The 23,336-nt window shown below is 48.1% G+C and overlaps 1 protein-coding gene across 1 annotated transcript; it reads right to left on the minus strand.

Moving 5' to 3' along the window:
* Positions 1 to 301: 301 nt before the first annotated feature.
* Positions 302 to 20,019, minus strand: Znf366 (zinc finger protein 366). The gene is made up of 4 exons (XM_032896876.1): positions 18,697 to 20,019; positions 14,560 to 14,751; positions 4,553 to 4,727; positions 302 to 1,835 (listed from the first exon to the last, which is right to left on the minus strand). The coding sequence occupies exons 1-4, from the start codon at positions 20,017 to 20,019 to the stop codon at positions 1,294 to 1,296; spliced, it is 2,232 nt and encodes a 743-aa protein (XP_032752767.1). The 3' UTR covers positions 302 to 1,293.
* Positions 20,020 to 23,336: the final 3,317 nt, after the last annotated feature.

A 23,336-nucleotide genomic window follows, 5' to 3' on the forward strand; every position in this document is an offset into this window, starting at 1 on the left:
TGTGTGTTGTGTCGTTGGGAAGATGACAGAACAAGAACGAAGACCCAAGTCAGCATTGTGCATGCAGGTCTCCTGTCTGCCACCTCAGTGCATCTAAAGACAGGGTCAGAACTATGTGTGAACAGTGGGAACTCCCAGGAGACAGCTGGGTCAGGACTTCGTGAGACCCAGTGCTCTCTTTTTCCCAAGAGGCCCCTGGAGGTGGTTTGGAAACTCCCAATGCTGGGCCCACTCCAGGTGGATTAACCCAGAACCTCACAGGGTTTCGCAAACACTTCCACCTTTCTTCTTTGAGAGAAGGTTTGACCTCGTAATCCCCCTCAGCCTCCCAAGTGCTGGGATTACAGTTGGGAGCTACCGTGCCCAGCTACATCAGTGCCTTCTGAAGGATCTACTGAATGATTCCCACATGTAGCCAGCTCTCAGAGGATACCTCAGGTCTTGCTTATAGCGAGGGGCGGGCGATCATTCCTCTACCCAGATAAAAGTTTGTTTTAGGGAGCAGTCCTGAACCCCATCCCATAGCCCAAGCTCCACTGCTCACTCTGAAAGGCAACTCTCCCTTCAGTTGCTTCATGGGGCATGGGGCCTCAGAGCAAGGGGAAGGAGCTCTTCTTGTGAGGGGTTTGATCTGAAGAGCTGGGACCCCCAAGCTTATCCAGATGTCTCCAGGGGTGTCTCAAATGTCCCACTGACCAGAAAAGCTGAAGTAGGGGAGGACTCAACCAGATATTTAAGCATCATCTGGTTCAGTCTTAGAAAAAACGATTTTCCTTCTCCTGAAACCCAACCTCACATCTGCAGGAACCACTCGAACCTTCCCAACAGTTGGTCTCTTGCATCATTTCCTGTGTTTCTGTTATTTCATAGAGGCTATATTTTTATATATACAACTACTAATATTTTCATCTATGATACTGTAGCCTTCATAAATGCGGCTAACTAGTTACTAAGTAAGATAACTCGAGCACCGCAGTCTTGCAACTAGAAAGATGTTTGCGCCACTGCATGTTAGGAGAAAACAGTGTCTAAAAGCACCTCGAGGTCCAGCTTGCAGTTAGGTATCTAGGAGGAGGTACAGTTCATCATGCGGGTGATGTGTAAAATAACACCAAAGGGCCTAGTGCCCAAGGAAGGACCTGAGACGTGTGCGTGTTACCCACGCATTCAGTCTGAGCCATTTGTAAAGATTGGCGCCTCTCTCCCCTTTGCAGCAAATGACAGTTTGCACGAAAAGCTATAGTTGAACTGCCTCGATCTCCTTTTCCAAGTGTAACTTTAAAGCCGTTTTACTTAGATACCCAAAAGGACTGCTTGCTTTTCCATTTTCCTCTCCAGGAATTCTTTTAAACCCTCATCTCTGTGCTTGAAGTATAAGTAATCAGAAAACGAGGGGCCCTGCCCGCCGCTTTGCAACAGCCTGCTGCTCAGTCGCTCGTCTCTGACTTCACAGTCTATGTCTCTACTCTCATGGTCCTCGCTACTGTCCTCCTGCGGCTCTTCTGGAGTGTCCTGATCCTGGCATCCTTCTCCAGCGCCCTGCGGGGCCTGCTCCTGCTTGGTGGACAGATCCTCAGGCGCACAGAGCTGCTGGCTCTCCGAGGCCAGGCTGGGGCTATAGGGCTCCACGTCATAGCACTTGTCCTCTTCATCCGCCTCCTCCTCCTCTTCCTCCTCCTCCTCTGGGTAGAGGCAGCCCTGCGTGCTGTCCATGTCGGACTGGAACATTGGCCCCTTTGCACTGCGCTTTTGGGAGAGGTCAAACGGCTCCTCCTGCTCCAGATTCCTCAGCGCACCGGTGGACTGTGCCAGGACGAGTCGTCCCCTACCCAGACCTACAGGAGCAGAGCAGAATTTATGTCTGAGAAAAGTTATGCCGGAGGCCCCTTAGGCATTTTGCTTGTTCATTTTAAAAACAGGGATGGGATTGGGGGTCGGGGAGGGGGGGAGGGGGAATAGTTCCCACTAAGGACTCCGGCGTGGGGAGCTTGTGATCCATAGAACTCTGTAAGGCAAACCTGGCACCTTGTGCCCCAACTTAGCGTCTCTCTACTGAGAATTTAAAATATGAAAAAGTAAGGGAGGAGGGACATGGAGTATGTGCGAAACACTTTTTTTTTTATTATACTACATGTGAAAAAATAGTATCTAAATTTTGGTTTAAACACATAAATGGAACTACACAATGAACTCTGTCTGGCTGATTAAAAATGCCTACATACATGAGAATCCATACACATATTCTCTGTGTATTCTAAATTAAAATCTCTCCCTCCCTTCCCTCCCCCACTTATGTCATTCTCTTCCCCTTTTTCCTTATCAGAACTGTCTGGAAGGATGAAGGCTCAGATCTCAAAACTCTGAAGTGGCTACTGGACTTTCTCTTCGCTTCTCAAGTATTTCTCATTTTCTTTTCACAGAGAACATGTAGACCTTAATAAATATTGAGGTCTCAAGACCTCAAACAAATAAAGCCACAGCAAAGACAAACACACTTAGGCAACTCCACAGCCTGTGGTCCCTATGCACAAAGTAGAGGTTCTCTGAGGAGCTCCCAAGTCCCCGATCTGGATCCAATGTCCCTGCAATGGACAGGGTGACATGGGGGAGGGTCCCTTTCACTTTTTGCTAGAAGCACAGGCTTAGGGATTAGCACTGGGCACAGACTGCAGCTCATTTCAAGGCCTCTGCCTTCCATGACCCAAACCAGACCGTCAGACACAGCAGGGACACTGAGGGTTTGAGAAACAGGAAGGGAGGTGTCCAGGATACAGCAGGTGGCAGGCTGGAGTCGAGGGAAGAAAGGAAGGGTCGGGGCTTTGAGGCACAATGATGCCTGCTGTCCATAGCTTTACTCTTGTCAGGGGCCAAGAGGAATCTTTTCATCTTTCTAATGATTTTTTTTTTTTGAGCCACAAGAAAAATTACCATGTATAGATAAAGCCACCAGAATTGTTGAAAAACCAGTTAATTGTTTTTCAAAGCAATCCTCTGTTACGTAGTGATGCTCTCCTTGTCCCACAGTGACAGAGCCACAGTATGTCTATTCGGATATGAGTTTCCCTGCAGGGTAATTCACAATGACCACATAAGGCTTCTAATGGGTGGCTTCTTCTTCTTGCTATAACTGTTTCCCACCCAAGTGATGAAGCAAACTCTACTTTTAGAAAAATCCATGTCTTGCCTTGAAGGGGCTTGGCGGACCAGAGTCAATAAATGAGTAAAGAGAAAGGGGCATCCCAAGGAAAAGAGAAACATTCTCTTTTTAACCAGTACTTTTAAAAGGTTTTTGCATAAACTCACTTGTAGTGACCATAGTTGCCTGTGAGCCCCGGGGTCACCATAAACTCAGAGCCGTTGTAAAATCTCCCCAGTCTATGCTTATTTTGGTTTTTGTTGTCTGCTCAGACATGGGTTTTTATCAGTGTTTGCACCTTACTTCACAAGCAGTAAAGACAAACAAGTCAGCCACGGTTTTGCCTGGGATGGTGAGCGAATGGAGGCTTGACATCAGTCCCAGCTCTGCCTGCAAACTTCTGCTGGCCACAGGAAGTTTATGTGGCACCTGCAAGTTCTCCTCAGACACAAGATAAGGACAGGCTCTCTCACGGACTTGGAAGAGGTGACTGAGGAGGCTGCTGCTAAGTCTTATCCTCAGTTGTCACCATTTTTGTGGTCAAAAACTTGATGTAATTTTATGAACACTGTGTGTTCGCTCGTCACACAGACCTAGAGGGCCCAGGTGCTCCCTCTCTCATTCTCCACACTTTGTCCCTGCATCCGCTTGGTGTATGTGTGTGTGGTGGTGGGGGGGGTTGCACTTAGTGTCTGGCTTTGTTTGTTTTGTTTTTGTAGGGCTGGCTGGTGAGGTGACTAAGTAGTGTGCTGCACTCAAGGGACCTGGGACAAAAAGTCTTCACCGACAAAGGTCTGGAGCTAAGGAGATTAAATAAACAAGAGCTTTTCATTCGTTCAGTCAAGAGACGAAAACCCCTGCTCATGTAGGAGCTGGGGCAATGGGAAAGCTGCCCTTGTGTGGACAGAAAGGGTAGCACCATCCACTGCAAACACCTCTGCGGCTGGATGGGATGCAGACCCATCATTTGTTTTGAAAATGGAAGAAAAACCCCGCGTTGTCTATCTGTGTGAAAAGTACGTGTAATAATATAATAATGACTATATATAATAAAGTTGAAATGCAGTCAAGATAGAATAACTTTGGGAGTCTCAGATTTCCAACCTGTGAAATGGGGACAACAGATGCTCTCTAGCTGGGGATGACTGAAGATTTAAAGAGATGGAGCACACCATGCATGGCCTGAGACAAAGGAGACAGGACCACTGCCATCATAACTGTGCTCCAGAGTTGCTCTGTGACCCTTTCACTCTTGCCTGCTCTGCTGCTCTGCTGTGGTCATTAAAATACACCCCCGTTCTGGGCAAGGATAATCCCACCCCCCCCAAGAAGTGCCCCCATGAAAGCACACTGCTCTTCCCTGTGCACCCCGCCGGGCGTGGTGGACAGGGCTTCCAGCCACAGTGGAGGGAGTACCTTGAGAGTGAAGGCCTCGCTCCATCACGCCATGCTTGACCTTCATATGGCGGGTCAGGTTCCCCTTCAGCGTGAACTTACTGGGACAGTAGAGACACTTGAAGGGCTTGCTGTCCGAGTGCAGGTGCAGGTGGCCCATCAGGTTGTGCATCCTGTTGAATTCCTTCCCGCACAGCTGTTGGAGACAGAGACCGGGGCACAGTGATCTTGCCAGAGAGAACCCATGCTCTAGTGGTGGGGGGCTGGAGAGCCCTGGCCACACCTGCTTGGTGCAATTATTACTACTTCCAAGGACAATGTCCTCCTGACAGGCAGGGAGGGACCAGGCGCTACCTGGGGGTCAGACATGGAGCAGGCGGAGTGGACTGTGAGATACAGGTGTCTGGACTCTCTAAACTCAAAGCCCAGATTGCAACGCTTGCAATTTCAAAATCTGTTTTCGTTGAGTGGCAGGGTCTCATGTCGTCCGGGCTGACCTCAAGCTTACTACGTAGCTAGTTAAAAGAGACAGAAATAGGGGCTGGAGAGATGGCTCAGGGGTTAAGAGCACTGACTGCTCTTCCAGAGGTCCTGAGTTCAATTCCCAGCAACCACATGGTGGCTCATAACCATCTGTAACAGATCCTGGTGTATCTCAAGACAGCTACAATGTACTCATATACATTAAATAAATAAAATATTTTTTTTTTAAAAAAAAGAGACAGAAATATAAGGAAGGAGCCATCTTTTCTCTGGGTAGAGATCTAAAGAAATGAGAAAATTGTCTGAATATATGTATGTATGTATGTGTATATATATATATATATATGCAAACTTTTAGAAATGCATGCATCTGTGTGTATGTCTAAGTCTATGTATGTGTGCCTATGTGGGCCTATGTGCACGAAGGTGACCAAACGGCTGTGACCACCCAGTGTGGGTGCATACATGATAGATCTCAAGAGTGGATCTGATACCTCTCCACAGAAGAATGTGCACAATGGTGACTCTGGGGTATATTTTTTGTCCCCGTGCCTCAGGAGAGCAGTGTTTGGGAGCTTCTGCTTTTCCTTGGTTGTGCACTGAGGAAGACAAAGCAGGAGTCTGTGTCTGTGCTTAGACCAGCTGTTCAGTAGTGGCAGATGATTCTTCTCTGTCCTCAGTCCCTGAGGGGACTGGTGGGTGCAATATGTGGTGAGAGAAACCACAGGAAGGATGTGAGGTAAGGCATCCCCTGGGGCTTATATCAGCTTTCCTTCTCCCCGACAGAGGTCTTCCAGGCTAATGTCAAGATTCTAGATTGAATTTCTATTACCAAAGACACTGTTTTCTTTAGGGACGGACAACGGAGCTGACCTTGGAGGAATGGGCAGAGTGACAAGATTGACTGTTGGGTGTATTAGGGGCCATCCTGGGGCCTCACAGCAGACCCAAACAATTCACGCAGACTGTGAGTGGCTGGCTCTGACTGATTTGAGGATTTGGAGTACATTTTCCACCTCTGATTCCTTGCCAGCATGAGTGACGTTTTGATCCTAGGCAGAGTTCTTCTTAGCTCAGAGTAACTGTGCACCATACACATTAGAAGACGGTGACTCGAAGCCTGGCAATGTGGCTCAGAGGTCCAGTGCCTGCACATCATGTGTGAGCACTAGGTTTGAATCCCACCATGGATGGGGGAGGAACAACAAAAAAATGACAGCTTAAGAGGAGGAAAGGACGGGAAAGCCGATCCGATTCCAACTTCCACAAGAGAAGCCATATGTAGCATGGATATTTCCTTTATTCCCACTAGACACAATTCATGAAGATGCTTGCTAATCTCTGTTTTGCACACGGCTAAAAGTTGTTTTCTTTTTAAAGCTGTGAGAGCTTAGCTTTCCTGCCTCTCTATCATAGCTAAGGAGATCTTTAGCTAAGATCTAAAGATACATGTTAGGCATTTCTAGCCCAGGAACATTTTAAGGAAAAGAAGCACAGCTCACAGGTTTTTATGGGGTGATCCCTGGGTATCTAGAGGTGTGTTGCCATTGCCGTTACTGAGATCAGTGCTGAATCTATAACGGTAGTGTTTTCCACCCCGCAGACTGAGTCTGTGCAGGCTCTGCCTGCCTTTGGATTGCAATTTGCCTTGTGGTGCTTGACACAGGGCAGGTCCTGTATTAGTAGGTGGGGCATCTTACAGTAGGAGAACTTAAAGAGGAGAAAGCCCCAAGGAGAACAGAAGGTACATAGGGAGAGAGAAGTCGAGGGCTGACAGATGACTTCAATCATCAAGAGAGTGCAGCCACGGAAAGGGTCAGATGCTCCCCTGTAATGCAGACAGCTGTCACTGAAAGGGAAGTGAGCAGGCCTCTGAGCTGGCTTCCGTGGTGGGGGACATTCCTCTTCAAGTAATTCTCACGCTGCTCAGGTATTAGACTCTGGATTGGCCTGAAAGACGCTTCATTAAAGAGATAGACCTGGGACAACAGCTTAGTTGGTAGAGTGCTTACCATGAGTGCCTGAGGAGCCAAGTCGGACTCCCAGCACCTGCATAGAACTCTGAGTGTGGTGATAAGCTTTTGCAGCCCTAGTGCTGAGACAGTGGAGATGGGCAGGTACCTGGGGTTCACTAGACATCTAGCCTAACTGATAATACTTGGGTGGGGGCAGCGGCAGAGAACCTGATGGCTTCTAAAGAAGGACTTTTGAGGGGTTGGGGATTTAGCTCAGTGGTAGAGCGCTTGCCTAGCAAGCACAAGGCCCTGGGTTCGGTTCCCAGCTCCGAAAAAAAGAAAAAAAAGAAAAAAGAAAAAGAAGGACTTTTGAGGTTGACCTTTGGCCTCCACATGAACACAGACCAAACACAAGCACATGCAAACTCTCTCTCTCTCTCTCTCTCTCTCTCTCTCTCTCTCTCTCTCTCTCTCTCTCTCTATCTGCCCATGCACACCTTTTGCAGGTAGTTCATCCCTTACTTGAAGAAAGTGTGTTGTGTCCTTTACTTTTGATACGACACAGTATGATTTGTCTTTGTTAACATTTATAGACACGTCAGTCTGCCTTACACTGCGGTGAGCCACTGCTGTTGTGAAAAGGGTTAACTGCTTATAGTGCCATATCCGTTATAACTGGGACTTGGGGGTTAGGAGAGATCCCGCAACTCATCTACCCCAAGGTTCCACCCATCAACCTTCAATTTCTCTCACCACAAATCAGCCCTCAGAATTCTGTGTTTGTCATAATGGCCACCTCAGGGTATCTGGGTATCTTGCAAGGTTCCTCTTCGGCCTCAGACAGGTGTGCTGTCTAGTTTTATGTCAACTTGTCACCAGCTAGAGTTATCTGAAGGGAGGAACCTCGATTAAGAAAATGCCTCTGTAAGATCCAACATTTTCTTAGTTGGGAATTGATGTGGAGTGCTTAGCCCATCATGGATGAGCCATCCCTGGGGTGATGACCCTGGAGTCTATAATAGAGCAGGCTGGGCAAGCCATGGTGAGCAAGTCAGTAAGCAGCATCCCTCCATGGCCTCTGCATCGGCTCCTGCCTCCAGGTTCCTGCCCTGACTTCCCTCAGTGATGGACTGTTATCTAGAATTATAAGCTGAAAAACGAAACCTTTTCTCCCCCTCGTTCTTTGGTTATAGTATTTCAACACAGCAATAGTAACCCTAACTTGGGTTACTTGGGTTCCTTTCTGAGAGCCCGGTGAATTAATTGTTCACTGCTACAGATTTTCTAGCTCAATTCACTCAACATGAAGGTTCTTGGGACATTTTGGTGGTATATGGGAACATTATGGCTTTAAGATTATATTATTAGATCTGTGAATTCAAGGCAAGCGTGGTGTACTTAATGAACTCCAGGAGAGCCAGGACGTCACAGAGGAATGCTACCTTGTAAAACCAAAATGACAAAAGAGATATTATATTGTACTGATTGGTAAAGACTAGTTTCTGTGCTGTTGGCAAGTTTAATTTTTTTTTTTAATAATGAGTTGCTCTGCATAACTGTTGGGTGTAACAATGGAGAGATACCACAGCAGTCAGTAGAGGCCCGTCAACTCTAATAGGTGACTGAAGTCCAAAACAAGGCCCAGACAGTCTTCAATGCCAGGGTCACCTCTATTTTCTTGTAACCGACCTCTGTTTCAGGGCTACTTAGCAGGAGTAGTTAAGCATTAGGCTAAGAGAATATGTAAGCAGGTCAGGAAAATAGCATCACCTCTCCAAAAATCTTAAACTACAGCCATGACTGGTTCTCCTCATTTCCCCAATCGCCTGCACGCACACCAGTTTGTAAACTAAGACCCTGACTGGCAGAAGGCTGCAGTCAGATCGTGAAGGACCTGGAGCACTTGGGCCTCATTCGCATATCAGCAGTAGCTACTCAGTGCCCCTCCTCCATCTCTGACCCCTGCGGAGTCCTCTGGCTCTCACTCAGAACACTTTCTTCTTCACAGTTCCCAGAAGAGTGACCTCACGTGACAATGCCCAAGAGTAGAGAGGTTTGGTTTGGTTTGGTTTGGTTTGGTTTTCATGTCTGTGGAAACACAGAGCCATCTCTGTCAGACCATGACAGGGGACACAGAGAGAGGCTGGGATCCGCTGCTACCAACAAAGTCCTGGGATGTCAGCTCTAAGCAGAGTCCCTACAGCTGGGGACAGAGGCAAGAGTACAGAGGGAACAGCAAAACTCATGTCTTCTCTGGGGGAAAAAAAATCAGCAGCTAAAGGCAAGACTTCCTGAATTGAACATGCAAGCACAGCCCCAAGCCACGACTGGATTGAAGGATCCTGTCAAGGTCTGCATCGAAGTAAGAGAGACACTAGGGGAGGGTTGGAGACTTAGCTTCCTTCTTACCAGATCTGAGCCACTGCACCCCAGCAAGGGTGCTGTGCTTTTCAAACATCAAAGGAACTGAAAGGAATCTTCTGGCTGAACCCCTGCCAGGTGACCTGGGGCTGAAGAGAAGCCCAGCCCCAGGATTTGTGAGTGGAAAGCAGAGATTCACTATAGATCACAGGCTTTTGGAAAACCTACCACCCATCGTCTCTCTGATGTCCAGGATGCCCTTGAAACAGCCCGCACATGTCCTCTTTGCTTTGCCCTCCTTGCTCTGGCCTCCTGGTGCCCTTCCCAACCTCCACCCACCCGGAGATACAGGGCCTGAAGTTGCTTGTTTCCCATGAGCCCCTGAGGCAGCCACTGCCACAGAGAGATGGTCAGTGGGCAAGAGATGGAGCAATGACAGCCGCGCCTTAGCTGAGTCCAGAGGCTTAGGAGGCCAAGCAGCACTAGACCTGGCTACCACCGCCTGAGGTGAGCTTCAGAGCCAAGATGCACCAGGAAGCTATGTTTTCCTATCCAGAGAGGAGAGGTCAAAGAGCTGCAGCCAGCCCAAGAGAATGGCCTCTGCACAGTCGCCCTTCCCTCACATTCTTCTCCCTCTCTCCTCTTTAATAAGAAGGGTGTTCCTTTCCTCAAAGGGAGAGGGAGGGAGGGAGGGAGGGAGAGAGAGTGTAAACTGTCCAAAAGGACCGTGAGAAAACAGGAAGCTTTGAAAAGTACAAGAGAAAGCAAGATGAAATCTATTTGCAGGCGGGCCCCTGGGGACATGTGAAGCATTGTTAAACGGGCAGTTATATCCTTCCTTCTGCCTAGGAAGAGGGCTTTGCTGCCAAAAGGCTGCTATCTGGTCACTGCCTTAACCCCCTCCACACCAACCTGGAAACCCTCACCAGGGGCACTGAATTCCTATAAACCACCCAATCCGATCTCTCTCCTTTCCGTGTACCAAACAGCCCACAACACATTTGGTGCATGAAGTTGAACCCCTTTTTCAAGGCAACTAACTTCCCCCATCCGTCCTCCTCGCAGGCCTCCCCTCAGCCCTCTGCTGTAGAAAAGGCTGTAGATGACCTGGTGATTCATAACTTAGGCAGCTCTGGGCTTCACCCATCTCAACAGAGAATTTGTCCCGGAAATTCTAGATGGAAGCTTTTCCTGGATAGGTTTTCCAAAGACGGCAGCTGGTTCTCGGCTATTACGGGGCGCCGCCACTGCAGACAGTATCCGAATCGAGAGCTGCGTGCTCACGCCAAATCTGGGAAGCATATCTACTAAATGGAGCTTAAGCCTACAGGCTGGGTCTCTGGACAGACTCTGGCTGGCTGCCAGGAGCAAGGAGTCTAGAAGTCGAGCCAATAGCAAGAGTCCAGAAGGGCAGTCATTTCATACATACATGCATGCATACATACATGCATGCATACATACATACATATGAAAGGAAAGAACATAGAAGGGAAAACTTCCCTCTTGTTAACATCCTGTTGTTAATACTTAATTCTACAGCCAGTGAACATTGCCGCTCACTGGGGATAGCTGTTTCCACTGAGAACTGTTCCACGCTGCCATAGGGGGGTTTATGCTGGGGAGGGGATTTTAATGGCAAAAATCCCAAGAAATCAGAATCTGCTGCTTGTCACAAATTGCTTGGGGCTACAGCAAGCCTTTTGTCTTTTGGTTTTTGTTTGTTTGGTTGGTTTTTGTTTTTTGTTTTTTTTTTTTTGTTTTTTTTTTTTTTTTGCCTGTCCTGTCAATCGTGAGGAGAGAAGAACTTTCCCCATTTTTACTCCCAAACTTGGCTATTTGGCTGGCCAGGCATTTGTCCCAGTTGGCCCTGGAGTGCATAGCAATGAAGGAGGGACCTCCATCTCTCCTCCAACCTTCCAATACCCTACAACCTTCATCCAGGGACAGATTTCTATCCAGCTCAACATGGATAGGAAGCAAGGCCCACGGGATATCCCATGACCACACTGCTCTTCTGAGAGACGTGAACCAGGGCCTGGGGCTTCACGAATCTCTCTCTACCCTGTGGTTTTCAGATTCCCGAAGAAACCTGTTTGACTCAGCACCTCACAGTTCAACAGACAGCGATGATGCCATAGGCTAGCTCAAAGGGTGCCACTGTGAGGGAGTGGTGTCGAGGAGGGAAAGAACTGACGGCATGCTTCCGGAGCACTCAGGAAGAAAGGGCTCCATCACGGTGACCTACATGGATTGCTATTTCAGAAATGTCTAAGTATTGGAGAAGGGCCAGCTATGTTTGATGAGAATGTCTTTTATCTTCCAAATTGCTTTTCCCAAGAACAGACAATGCTCTAGGTGAAGAGCTATATTCTGGCCTTCTGAGAGAAGCCCTGTAGGTGAGCAGTCCAGCTCCTCTTCCCCACGTTCGGGGTAAACCGTCTCTCCGGTCAAAGCTGGGGTTGTACTTTCTTGTGGGATCTGGGAATGTGGGCCAGACACCAAGAGCGTTAAGGAAGGTAAAACGGAGTTTCTGAGCCACACAGCTCACTGTCCCATGCTCTTGGCACCATGTATGGTGCACAGTCATCAGGGTGGAGAAGGACATACATGTCTGTGAATGGAGGCCAAACACGCTCATCCAGGATGGCCCACTGAAGCATTAGGCCCAGTGCACACTACTCCAAGCAGCTTTTGTGCCTTGGTCCTATAGAGAACTTTCTAGATGCTAATGTACTCTCAGGCCCAAGAAATCTTGTAGGTCTTTGAGGATAGGGAAACAGAACTGTTCTAGGAATGGCCCCAGATCACACACTGCTCAGACTGGCTTTGTCCTGACCTCCATCTTAGGGGTTCCCCCACCCCCCAGACTATGTTGCCTCTGACCTACCCCTCCACCTCAGGGTCAATATTTCTACAGAGAGATCTGAATAAATAAACACAGATGGAAGATTGCTGGGGTGAACTTTCTTCGGAGAATAAACTAAGAGGTGTCTCCCTTTATATAATAACAGTTGTACTGCAGTCAACCAGTTGGTGAGGTAATTGATGCGGTTCACGCTTGACGTTCAAGCATAGGAGAACCTGCTGGCACCTCCACTCCTGGAGACAGTGAATCTCTGCGGGCAGAGCAACTGTCAATGGTCAATCACTGAGGAGGGGTTGATGGAGTGAGAAGGAAAATAGAGGGGTGTCTGAGATGAGAAGGAAGGGGTGTTTGTGGAGACCTGAGTGCTGGGGCTGCTCACAGGTTTCTTTGTCTGGGGGGGGGGGGTCCTGAGTCTGAGTTAGAGCTTTATTTGCCCTTGAAGCTGCTTATGCCCTCTGAAGGAGCCTTGCCTTTCCGTTCCACACTGGGCCCTGATGCAGACCTATCCCCCACACTGCTTTCCCCTCCTTTAGCTCACACGTTCAAGATGGGCATAACTCGGGCCTTCAAACCACTGAAAGGTTGGAGAGAAGAAGGGGAAACAGAAGCGGGTGGCAGGAAAGGAGTCAGGGAGAAGGCCCCTCCTCAGACAATGTCCACACAGCCTGGGGAAGCTCTGGTTCCTGACCTCTCACCCTGTGAAGAAGCTGCCAACACAGGAAAAAAGTCCACTTCACAGGGATTCCTTCAAGTGGGGGCCACACTGCGGAGGGGTTAGGGCCGCAACTCCTCCCGGAAGAAGGCATCCAATTGCAGGGACGCAGATTTGCAAAGCGAGTCACCCGCAGGCCCAACAACATGCAGTAGCAGAAAAGGAAAATTTAGATCTCACACAGATGCACTCCACTGTCTGAACGCAGTATTTCCTCTCTCCCCTCTGCTCTCTCTTCCAGACCGAGATGATACCTACCCCTGAGGTCCCCCAACTACCCAGGCAGGCCTAAGCAACTCTCCCGGAAACAGCCATGGAGCAGGGCAGCCTCGGAGAGCCATAGTCTTGTAAGATCTCGAGCTTACACACCCTCTCAGCTGATAAAACAAGAATAAACCAAAGTAAAAGTCAGCCGACACAGCTGCTCTAACAACAGAGCGTAGGCCCTGGGCTGGGTGGTACTCTGCTATAAAGAGGAAGCTCTGTAGAGGCTGAGTTCTCATTTACTCCCCATCCCACACAAGCATTTCTGGGGTCCTTTAGGGGGGACTAGCTTTGAATCCCTTTCTACCTCTTCAGAATGTTTTGGATTGGCACATAGAAACTATTCATATATGCAGGGTATATTTAGATTAATGTGTAGAACACGTGGTGAGCAGATCAGGGTTGTCAGTACCCCATCACTACATAGGTCTTGATGTTCCGAGTGCTCAAAATCTTTCTTTCAGGGCAATATTCAATAAAACCTTAATAGCAAGTCACCCTGCTGTACTGTGGAACACTAGACCATATTCCTCCCACCTAACTATATTTCTGCACCCTCTCCTTCCTCTGTCCCCTCTCCTTCCTCCCCTGTCCAAGCCCTAGTAACCACTCTTCTCAACTCTACTGCTATGAGGCTCAACTTAGCTTTCATGTATGAGATAGGGCATGCAATATTTGTCTCTCCATGCCTGGTTTATTTCTCTTAACATCGTGTCCTCCAATACGGTCTCCATTCATGTTTGACATAGATCCAGGGTTTTGTTCCTTTTATAGCTGAATAGCAGCACTCCGTTGTGTACATGAACCAGCCCCCCTTCTACCGACCATCCTCTGATGTGCCCGTAGCTTGGCTATGGTGAATATCATGGCAACCATCTTAAGAACTAGCAATCTGACCATTGAAACTCTCCAGAGAGAATGAAGTCGGCATGCCAGATTCCTCTTGGGGAGGTCTGCTCTCACAGTATTAGATTCAGCCCAAGTGTGAAGACAGGACAGGGGAAATGTGTTAGATTTTCAGGTTCCCTTTTATGTCTAGTCACTGACTTATAAGAGAAACAGGGCCAGCCTGGTTTCTCCTCTGTAGACCAGCGGTGCCTCCCACCCTACCCTCCAAGTCATACTATAACGAGCTTCCTACACTCAGTTTTCATGACTGGCTGCCCACTCCCCACCCACCACCCAAGCAGTAAGGTCACAGCCACGTGAATAGGGAACCAGGGAAGGACTGTGGCAGAAACAGGGTCAGAGTTGAGAAGCGACTTGGACTGGACCACAGACCTATTCTGAGCCTCAGTGGTACTACTGAAGAAATCTAGCAGAAGGTTTCCCAGGGCCTTGCCTGTCAGACATTCGCATAGCCCCTGGAGTCCTCCTTTCTTCCCACCTTGCATTTGAAAGGCTTCACATCAGAGTGGACGATCATGTGCGCCTTGAGGGTCTGCTTCTGCACGAAGCTCTTGTAGCACAGGTGACACTGGTAGGCACGGATGTTGGTGTGGATCAGCACGTGTCTCTTCATGTTGGCCAGCAGGGTGAACTCACGCCCACAGATCCCACACTTGTGCTCTTTCACGCCCTGTGCAGAAGGCAAGATTCACAACCAGTGAGTGCTGAGTGCTAACCAGGCTGCCATGAGTGTTACACACTGTTCCTCCCTGACACATGAACCCGCAAGAAGTGCGGAGACCAAAGTGAAGTCTCCAATGACACAGCTTTAGCCGCGTTAAATTATGATTTCCTTGGAAGTGTTGATCGCGTAACCTACCGTTTTCTTTTGAACAATGTAAACTAGCTGACCACTAGAATAAAAGAGGCCCTCTATTCTTCCCGCTGCTGCAGGGTTAATTCTGCAGCAATGGGACGAGAGGATTAATATGATTTTGGTAAGAGCACTGTAAAATGATATGTGAAGTGAGTCCATAATCGGGCTTTCATGAGGATGAAGACAGAATCTAAACTGATCATGTCGTTTCCCAGAGGGAAGCCAGTTCTCACCAGCTCTCACCAATGGACTCAAAAAAACCCCCAAAGAGCCATGCATCCTTGCCTCAATCAATTACAGCTAGATAATCTCCCTCTCCAGTTGTTCCTCTGGGTTCCCACAGACCATGCTGACCCATGGACCGTAACTCCAGAGCCTCCTGTGGTCCAGCTGCTTCTGTTGTGGAAAATTGGCATGGATAACCTTCTAAATCGGAAAACAGAACAGAAGGTCGGCTGGCTTCCTCACTGTCTAGAGACCAGTGTTTAAAGGCTTGAGTCCTGAGGCCTTCAGTTCAGAGCCTTTCTAGGGACGCATAGACAGAATGTTAGTAATCTCAACAACCATCACTTCCCAGACAAGGCCTTGGCAAAATGTCTCCATCCACAGTGACTTAAGAAGAATGTCAGGTTTGTTTATTTTATGCGTATGAATGCTTGTACATATGTACGTATGTGTGTATGCCTGTATGCCGCTTACATGACTAGTACCCGAAGATGTCAGAATATGGAATCAGATCTCCTGGAACTGGAGTTACAGATAGCTTTGAACCACCATGTGGATGCTGGGAAACGTAGTTAGGTCCTCTGCAAGAGCAGCAAGTGCTCTTATCCACTGAGCATCTCTCTAGACCCCCAGTGACTTTTCAATCCAGGGCTTCACTGTGTTGCTGAGGCTTAGTGTTGAATTCCTGGATTGAGGTAATCCTCCTGCTCCAGCCTCCTGAGTAGCTCGGACTATAGGTGTAGACTGCTGTCCCAGGCAAGAATGACTTAAAAGGAAGATTCAAAGAACCTTGGCACTAAGATGAGGATTAGAACACATTATCAAATTATCACCTTAAGGATCCATACTGCCTAGTATCGGTAAGTCGTCTGAGGAAGGAGGAGTTTCAGGTTAGCTCTGACTTTAGCCATATCGTCACGTATTTAAGTTGGGGGCACGGTAAGAGACTAGCAGCCTTTAGTTTGATAAACTCAAAGCACTAAGGGGTGGGTTCATGTCTCTGTCCAATCATCTATTGATTATAAAACCTTAAAGTTATTCAGTGCACTTAAAAATCATGAAATCAACAATTATTTTCTTGAAGGACTTTCAAATTTACTTCAGCAGCATTTGCCTTCTGACCTGCTGTTCTGTGGGACTGAGGTCAGCTCAGGTCTTGCATGGCTAAATCCATGGGTTCAATTCTCAGAACCTATATGTAGTGTAGGGGACAAAGGAGAAAAACAAAGAGATTTCTTTTCTCTGGGCTTGGGTAAGATCCAGTTGTCCTTGGACTACAGAGAAGGTATTTATCATGGTTTTGGAAATACTTTAGAGAATTTTGTTTCCAAACTAGGACTCACTGGCATGGAAGACAAGAGAAGAAGAGCTGTGTCCACTGTGGAACTTAGGGGAAAACTACTGGCTCTCTGAAAGTCCCAATGAAACCGTACAGAGGAAGGAACCTGTGACAGTAGTTAGAGCCAGGGGACAGAAGGGGGAGTATGGATAATATGATGTTTAAGAATTTGGTGTTGGTTGGGCTGTAGTGGCACATGCCTTTAATTCCCACCCTCAAGAGGCAGAGCACGTAGCTCACTGTGAGTTCAAGGCCAGCCTCGTCTACAGAGGGAATTCCAGGACAGCCCGGACTACACCGAAAAATTCCATCTTAAAAACCAGTAAAACAAAACAAAAAACAAAGAGTTCAATGTCGGGTCTAGAGAGTTAGCACAGTGGGTAAAATGCCCAGTGGGCAAGCTCGTAGAAAAAGCCATGCACAGCAGGGGTGTCTGGAAACCTAGCACTAGGAGGCAGAGTTAGCCAGAGGCTCACTGGCCAGACTCTCAAGCCAGTTGATGAACTTGGCTTGGTGAGAGCATCTATCTCAAAAACATTACGTGGGGAGTAAGAGCAGACACCTGAAGTTAGTCTCTGGCCTCTGTGTGCACACATGAGCATTTTGCACACTTAAGCAAACATGCACAAAATTAAAAAAAAACAACTAAATAAATAAAACAAACAAACAAAGCTCTGGGTGCTGGAGCTGCTGTTCTGAGAGACTGGATCATATCTCGGTGTCTTCACTTTCAGTCAGCTGCAGACCCCAGCACCCTTGAGAATCAGTAACACTGAGTTGCGAACCACCACAAAGCAAGCATCTGGTGTCTGCCCAGGTGTCCACCAAAAGCACACTTGTTTAATTAACTATTTGAGGAAAACGACAGGTTCTTTTTCCCATTGGAACTTCATTTTCCGTTACCTTGCCAAATCCATAAGGTCTAAAATCAGTAACCTTTGACCTCCATCCCCATACATACACAGGAACCCCCTGAACTAAGCCAGCAGTGCCTTTGTGGCCAAATCTGAGTCCAAGTCCTCTGTCGATGGTTCCCACACTTGTCGGCCAGTCCCACCCTCCCCACCCCCGTTCCCCTCAGATGTTCTTTGAGTGCCTTTTGTCCATCAGGAAGTACATCTCTGTTACAGAGCCAGAGAGCACTGTGTTTTGTCCTGACTGAATGAAGGAAAGCCAGCAGAGTGGGGCTGCAGCTGGCCTCAGCTGGCCAGCCCTCTGATGACCTATGGAAATAAAGGATGTTTTAAAGACTCTGCTTCGCTCTTGCCAAGAAAACTACTGAGGTCAAGGGTAAGACCAGAGGTCAGTGGAGGCAAAAGTCCTCTCTTGGCAGGTCACAGCAGACCTAAGTAAAAGCTTATTTGAGTAAGATCTCAAGATGCAGCTCTGGACTCGCCCTATTCCTGTGGTGCACTCCACATCGCTAGTTACAAAGAATCTTGTATTTGCATTGCTCCCGGAAGATCTGAGCCCAGAGAAGTTAAAACCCAGCAGAGAAGGGTGCTTCCTCCCACTTCCCACAAAGATACCACAGACTAGTGAACCCAAGCGGACAGGGAAGAGCAGGCCCCGGAGACTAGGCTAAACTCTGCTCCAACTTATAGCCACCTGAAGGAAGCAAGTGTCACAGCAGGGCCAGCCAACGAACCAGAAATAGGCCCTGCTGCTGCTGCTGCTGGAAAGGGCTCTTAGAGATTTCTCTAGAAAGAGGGTTTCTTTGGTATAGCCCAGGCACGGTGGATGATGATCTGTGTCTGATCACATGCGTTTTGTTGTTGTCGTTTTTTGTTTTTCACTAGTGCCCTAAAAGAAGTTTCTGGAAACAAAATGCTAGGGCTCTTGAGGGCTAAGCAGAAATATCACAGCACCCAGCTGCTTCCTTCATCCTTCCTCACTGTCCTCTCCAAGAGTCTGCATTGGTAATTTCCAGTCCCACCTTAGGCGCTAACGCTATTCTGGGAAAGGGCTTAATTGATTGCGTACTGGCACATCTTTCACTGTTTGTTCCGTGAGGTGGGAAAGGGCCTTGGGGGCTCAGGTTAGGCGAGCATATTAGCCAGTCACAGAGTTCTCTGCATTTTAGATAGGAACAGGATCATAAACTCCCCCCCGCCCCCCAGCTCTGTTCCTTTCCCGGTGACACAGCAGACCACCCCTGGTTGCAGCCCCGTTCCCCCCTCCTCCACTTCCCATACCTTGTGGGTGAGTGAGTGTTGCTTGAGGTGATGGGGTTGCACGAACTCCATGCCGCACTCGGAGCAGATGTAGGGACGGATGTCCTTATGCTTCATCATGTGATTCTGCAGCTGGCTTGGGTACTGGAAGGTCTTGTCGCACTCCGAGCAGTTGTACTGGATGGGGCCCCGATGCGTAGTGAGGTGCCTTTTCAGCTGAGCCAGGGTGGGGAAGTCGAGGCCGCACTCCACGCAAATGTTCTCGCGCCCGCTGGCGTGTTTGGCCTCGTGGGCCTTGAGCTCGCTGGGGTAGGCAAAGCCCCGACTGCAAACGCGACAGTTGTGCGGCTTCACCTCGCTGTGCTGCATCATGTGACGCTTCAGGTGGCTGGTCTGGGTGAAGGCCTTGTGGCACACCTGGCATTTGTGGGGCCGAGTGCCCTGGTGTGTCAGCATGTGGGTGTGCAGATGGCTGAGCTGCTTGAAGAGCTTCCCACAACGGGAGCACGCGTGCGGCTTGATCCCGCTGTGGCCAAGGATGTGGGTCACCAGGTTATACTTGGAAGTGTAAGACTTGTCACAGGTGGGGCACTGCCAGCGCTTCTGAGCCCCACCCACATCCACGTAGTAGCTGTCATCAATCTGGACGTTCACATCCACCCTCTCCACCTTCTGTTTAGTCTCCTCGCTCTCCAGGGGCTCCACTTTGCGGGGTAACACTGGCTCGGGGGGCTGCTTAGGCAGAAAGGTGTGCCTGCTGAAGGGGAAGGGTGAGGACGAGGGCATGAAGAAGGGAAACATGAGTCCAGGGTGGACTTTGGGGTAGTAGGGGTAAGGCGCAGGCAGGAAGGCAGGAGGAGTGGGCTGGGGCCACATGGCGCTGGGTTTCACCGGCTCCTGCTTGACTGGTTTGCCCCCCAGGTGCTCCAGGGTGCGATAGAACTGCAAGCCCACATTGCACAGGTCGATCATCTGGGAGTCACACTTGGGACGCTGTGGCTGCGGAAAAAGCAGAGCGAGGTTCGGAGGACCCAAGCTCTTGCTCTCCTGAGCGATGGTGGCTTCTTCTGCAGAGTGATTGTAAGGCACCTTGGTGGGCATGCTCTTCCGTTTCCGGGACCCTCCTCCCTCGAAGACCTCAGGGAATCCATCAAGGTCTCCTGGAGAAGGTTCATACCGAAACTGTGAAAAGGGGCCCCGGAGGGCTTCCGGGAAGGGGTGTCTTTGGGGAGCCTTCCCCCGGGAAGCCTCGGGCTGTAGGCAGTGGGGAAAAGAAGGGATGCTTTTCGCAGCAGCGTTGAGGGGCCCATCCTCGTCTTTGACCATCTTCATCACCTTCTGCATCCTCTGCAGCTTCTCTTTAAAGAGAAAGAAAACTTTTGTGAGGTTTTGCTTTGCCTTGTTTCCGATCTTCTTTTCTGAACTTAAAGAGGTTTTGGATAGGGATCAGTACTAACTTATAAAAAATATTATTATATTGATCCTCTGAGTTCTTTTAAATTCACCTGCTAATGTGGTGCTACCCATCTGAGGGCCTATTGTGAACTACAGAGCCATAGAATTTCAGTATCATAGGGGCTGGGAGTGGGTTTGTTCTGACAGAAACCTGAAAGTTTATCTGTCCCTCGTGTATCTCCCTCTCCTTCTGTTTAAAGCGAGGGTCCTAAAGCCCCTGAGGACGAAATGATGTGTTCATACAGCACAGCTACTCAGTGGGGGTGGGGGTGGAGGTGGGGGTGGGGGTGGGGGGTCAGAACCGGGACGCAGACTGCAGCAGTTCTCATCTGAGTTGGAATTACCACTCATTGGTGTTTTAAATGTCTTGTTGCTGAATTTCTTGGCGTATGAAAACCAGTTTCTACCGCTTGTTCTGAGCCTGTGCTGCCACCAGATAAGGATATTCTAAGACCGTGAAAGAGAGAGACTTTAACTCTGAGCTCGGATATGATGTGGACGAGCAAGGTAAGCTGCTAGGTACATCAAGTAGAGGAGGCTGACACGAGGAGAAAACACGGGCATTTTCATGTTCCCGAGTCACGCTGTCATGACGTTCATACATCCTAAATCCTCAGTCAGAAGCAATGTCAAGGCTAGTGGACTTTGGGGAAGGGTATTCCAAGGTTATGGATCTCTAAACCTATGCTTGTGTCTCTCCCTTCACATGGATGTTCAAGTTAAGGGAGGCCTGTGGAGTCTGTCCATCCTTTGTGTATGGGCTTGGTAACCAAATATTAAATACACATTATTTAAAGATCTTCAGCGAATCGATCTGAGAACAATAATAATAATAATAAATATAATATTTAATATACTCTATTATGCACTATAAGACTATAATAATATTATTATGGTAATAATAAATAATGCCTAGCAACATTTATCCTTCATTCAGTGAGTAGGTATGCCCCTGGTTTGTAGGAAGTGATGGGGTTGGGAGAGAGACCTTGCTTGTCGTCTCCAAGAACATGTGGGCGGGCATTAAACAAAAGTTGGGCACTGTTGCTGCCAGAAGACCCAGACCAGAGGTGGGGACAGCAGAGGCTCTTTGGTGTGCTTCCATTTTTGCTACGTGGGCATCAGAATCTGATCTCTAGATTCACAGTTGTAGAAGTGCAATTCGGACCCAGGGTTTTCTTGATTGGCCGGCATTGGCAATAGTGATTCTCCGGAGTTGACTAGTCCTGCCCTTTAGAGATAGATTCCCTTTGGCAAAGAGGCCGTTGAGACTGAAAGGGATTCTTGGAAGCTGTTAGTGCCCTTCACTGTCTGAAGAGCCTACCCCATGCCAAAGTGGTTTTATATTTTACTCCAATACAGTTAAAATAAGCACTTATTCCTAGATCACGCCAGAGAGCTTGATGGGAGAATGTGTCTCTAAGGGGCATGCCAGCACACAATGACTTTTTCTTTTTGTTTTTGTTTTTGTTATTAAGAAGGTATTTAAAAGGTTGTGGCTGGTGATAGGAGGCCCTTCTGTCACATACTCTCTCTTATATATGGGGAGTCTTGGACAGGAACATCATCACAGATTTTGAAACTGAAGATTTTTTAGTTTTTTCCCCACTGTTAACTGTTATTTTCCTGTTTAATATTTTTTATTTAGTTTGACATTATGGATTGGCTGACATATATATATATATATATACATATATATATATATATATATATATTAACAGTGGCACTCCTAACATAAAACTAACCTCAAAAGCACATTTGCCTTTTCAGGTTATCACCAATAATCTGGGAACTTGAAGAATTTTGAGCAAAGATTTTTTATTTTAAATACAAGCACCACCATTATGTTCCCAAAGGTAGAGATTTTATATATGTATATCCTCATATTTTACTTAGTTCAACACCTGAAAATTAATTTCCAACTGTGTAGGCTTTCTGTCCTCTCATTCCTAAAAGAGTATTTACTTTATGTGCCCTAGAATAAAGTCAGTGGCCCTAGGAAGTATTAAAGAGCAGGGGATCCGGGGTTGGGGATTTAGCTCAGTGGTAGAGCACTTGCCTAGCAAGTACAAGGCCCTGGGTTCGGTCCCCAGCTCCGAAAAAAAAAGAATTAAAAAAAAAAAAAAGCAGGGGATCCACCCATGGACTTTTGGTCAGATCTTAAAAACAGCAGGCCCCTTCTACCGAAAGATCTTAGGAAACATGGCCAACCCCTACAGAGGGAGGTCAAGGAGAATTAGCCTTTCTTCCCCCTTGGCCTTCTTGGAGAGCAACCAACTGAGGCCACTGCTAGCTACTAATGCCCCTGTGTTTGAGGGTCAGGTGCTAGGAGCCGCCCTTGGGAGTCGAAGAACAACAACAGAACTCAGAAGGGAAGCAATACTGGGGAGGGGCAGAGCTCAAGGTCAGGCTCACCTTAGAGGAAATCCAGCTTGAACTTAGCTGAGTTAAAATTCTGGGTGTCCTCAGCAGAAAATATTATTAATAGACCCTAGAACCCTTCAAATACATACCGCCCACACGCCCTCCTTCAATTCTAAAAATACACCCACAGGCATCCAGGCAGCTGCAGGATTCCAGTGCCGGAGGCAAGAGAGACTTGGGGACAAGTGATTGACTGGGAGTCCTATATCTAAGAACAGCAGAAACCCTCTGCTTGGTGGGCATTGCAGGCTGCTTCCTGAACCCTGAAGAAACCCAGCAGGCTGTAAGGCAGTTTCCCACCTGTTATGTACGTGTCAAAACAGCACACAGAAAGAAAGAACTGAAATTTTCAAGTGGACAGCTGCGGGATTAGGGAAGGAACATCACTTTGGAGCCTGGGGAATCTGGGCTTGAACCCTGGGTCATTGGTGACTGAGGAAGACTGAGCAGGTTAGGTTTGAGGTCTGCTGTTCTCATCTGTCAAATGGGAGCTTGGATGCCCTCATAGGCTTACAGGCTTAAAGTGGAGCGTGCCCTTGAGGAATGGGAAACTAGATAGGACGGGAGGGCTGGGGTTCATGATCAGAGGACGGATACTGGCAGTCACACTTCTATTTTCCAAACAGACACTGTTGATTACCACTGATGGGCATCTTAGCCTCTGCTCTACAAGTTCAAGCCCAAGGCTTTAACCCTTTTAGGCTGTGTTGGTCTTGTCACGGGGTAAAGGCATACATACTCAAAGAGCCAATGAGTTTACTAATTGCATGTAGTGATAGCTT

This window comes from Rattus rattus, chromosome 3 (genome assembly GCF_011064425.1).
Source record: "Rattus rattus isolate New Zealand chromosome 3, Rrattus_CSIRO_v1, whole genome shotgun sequence".
Lineage (NCBI taxonomy): Eukaryota > Metazoa > Chordata > Mammalia > Rodentia > Muridae > Rattus > Rattus rattus.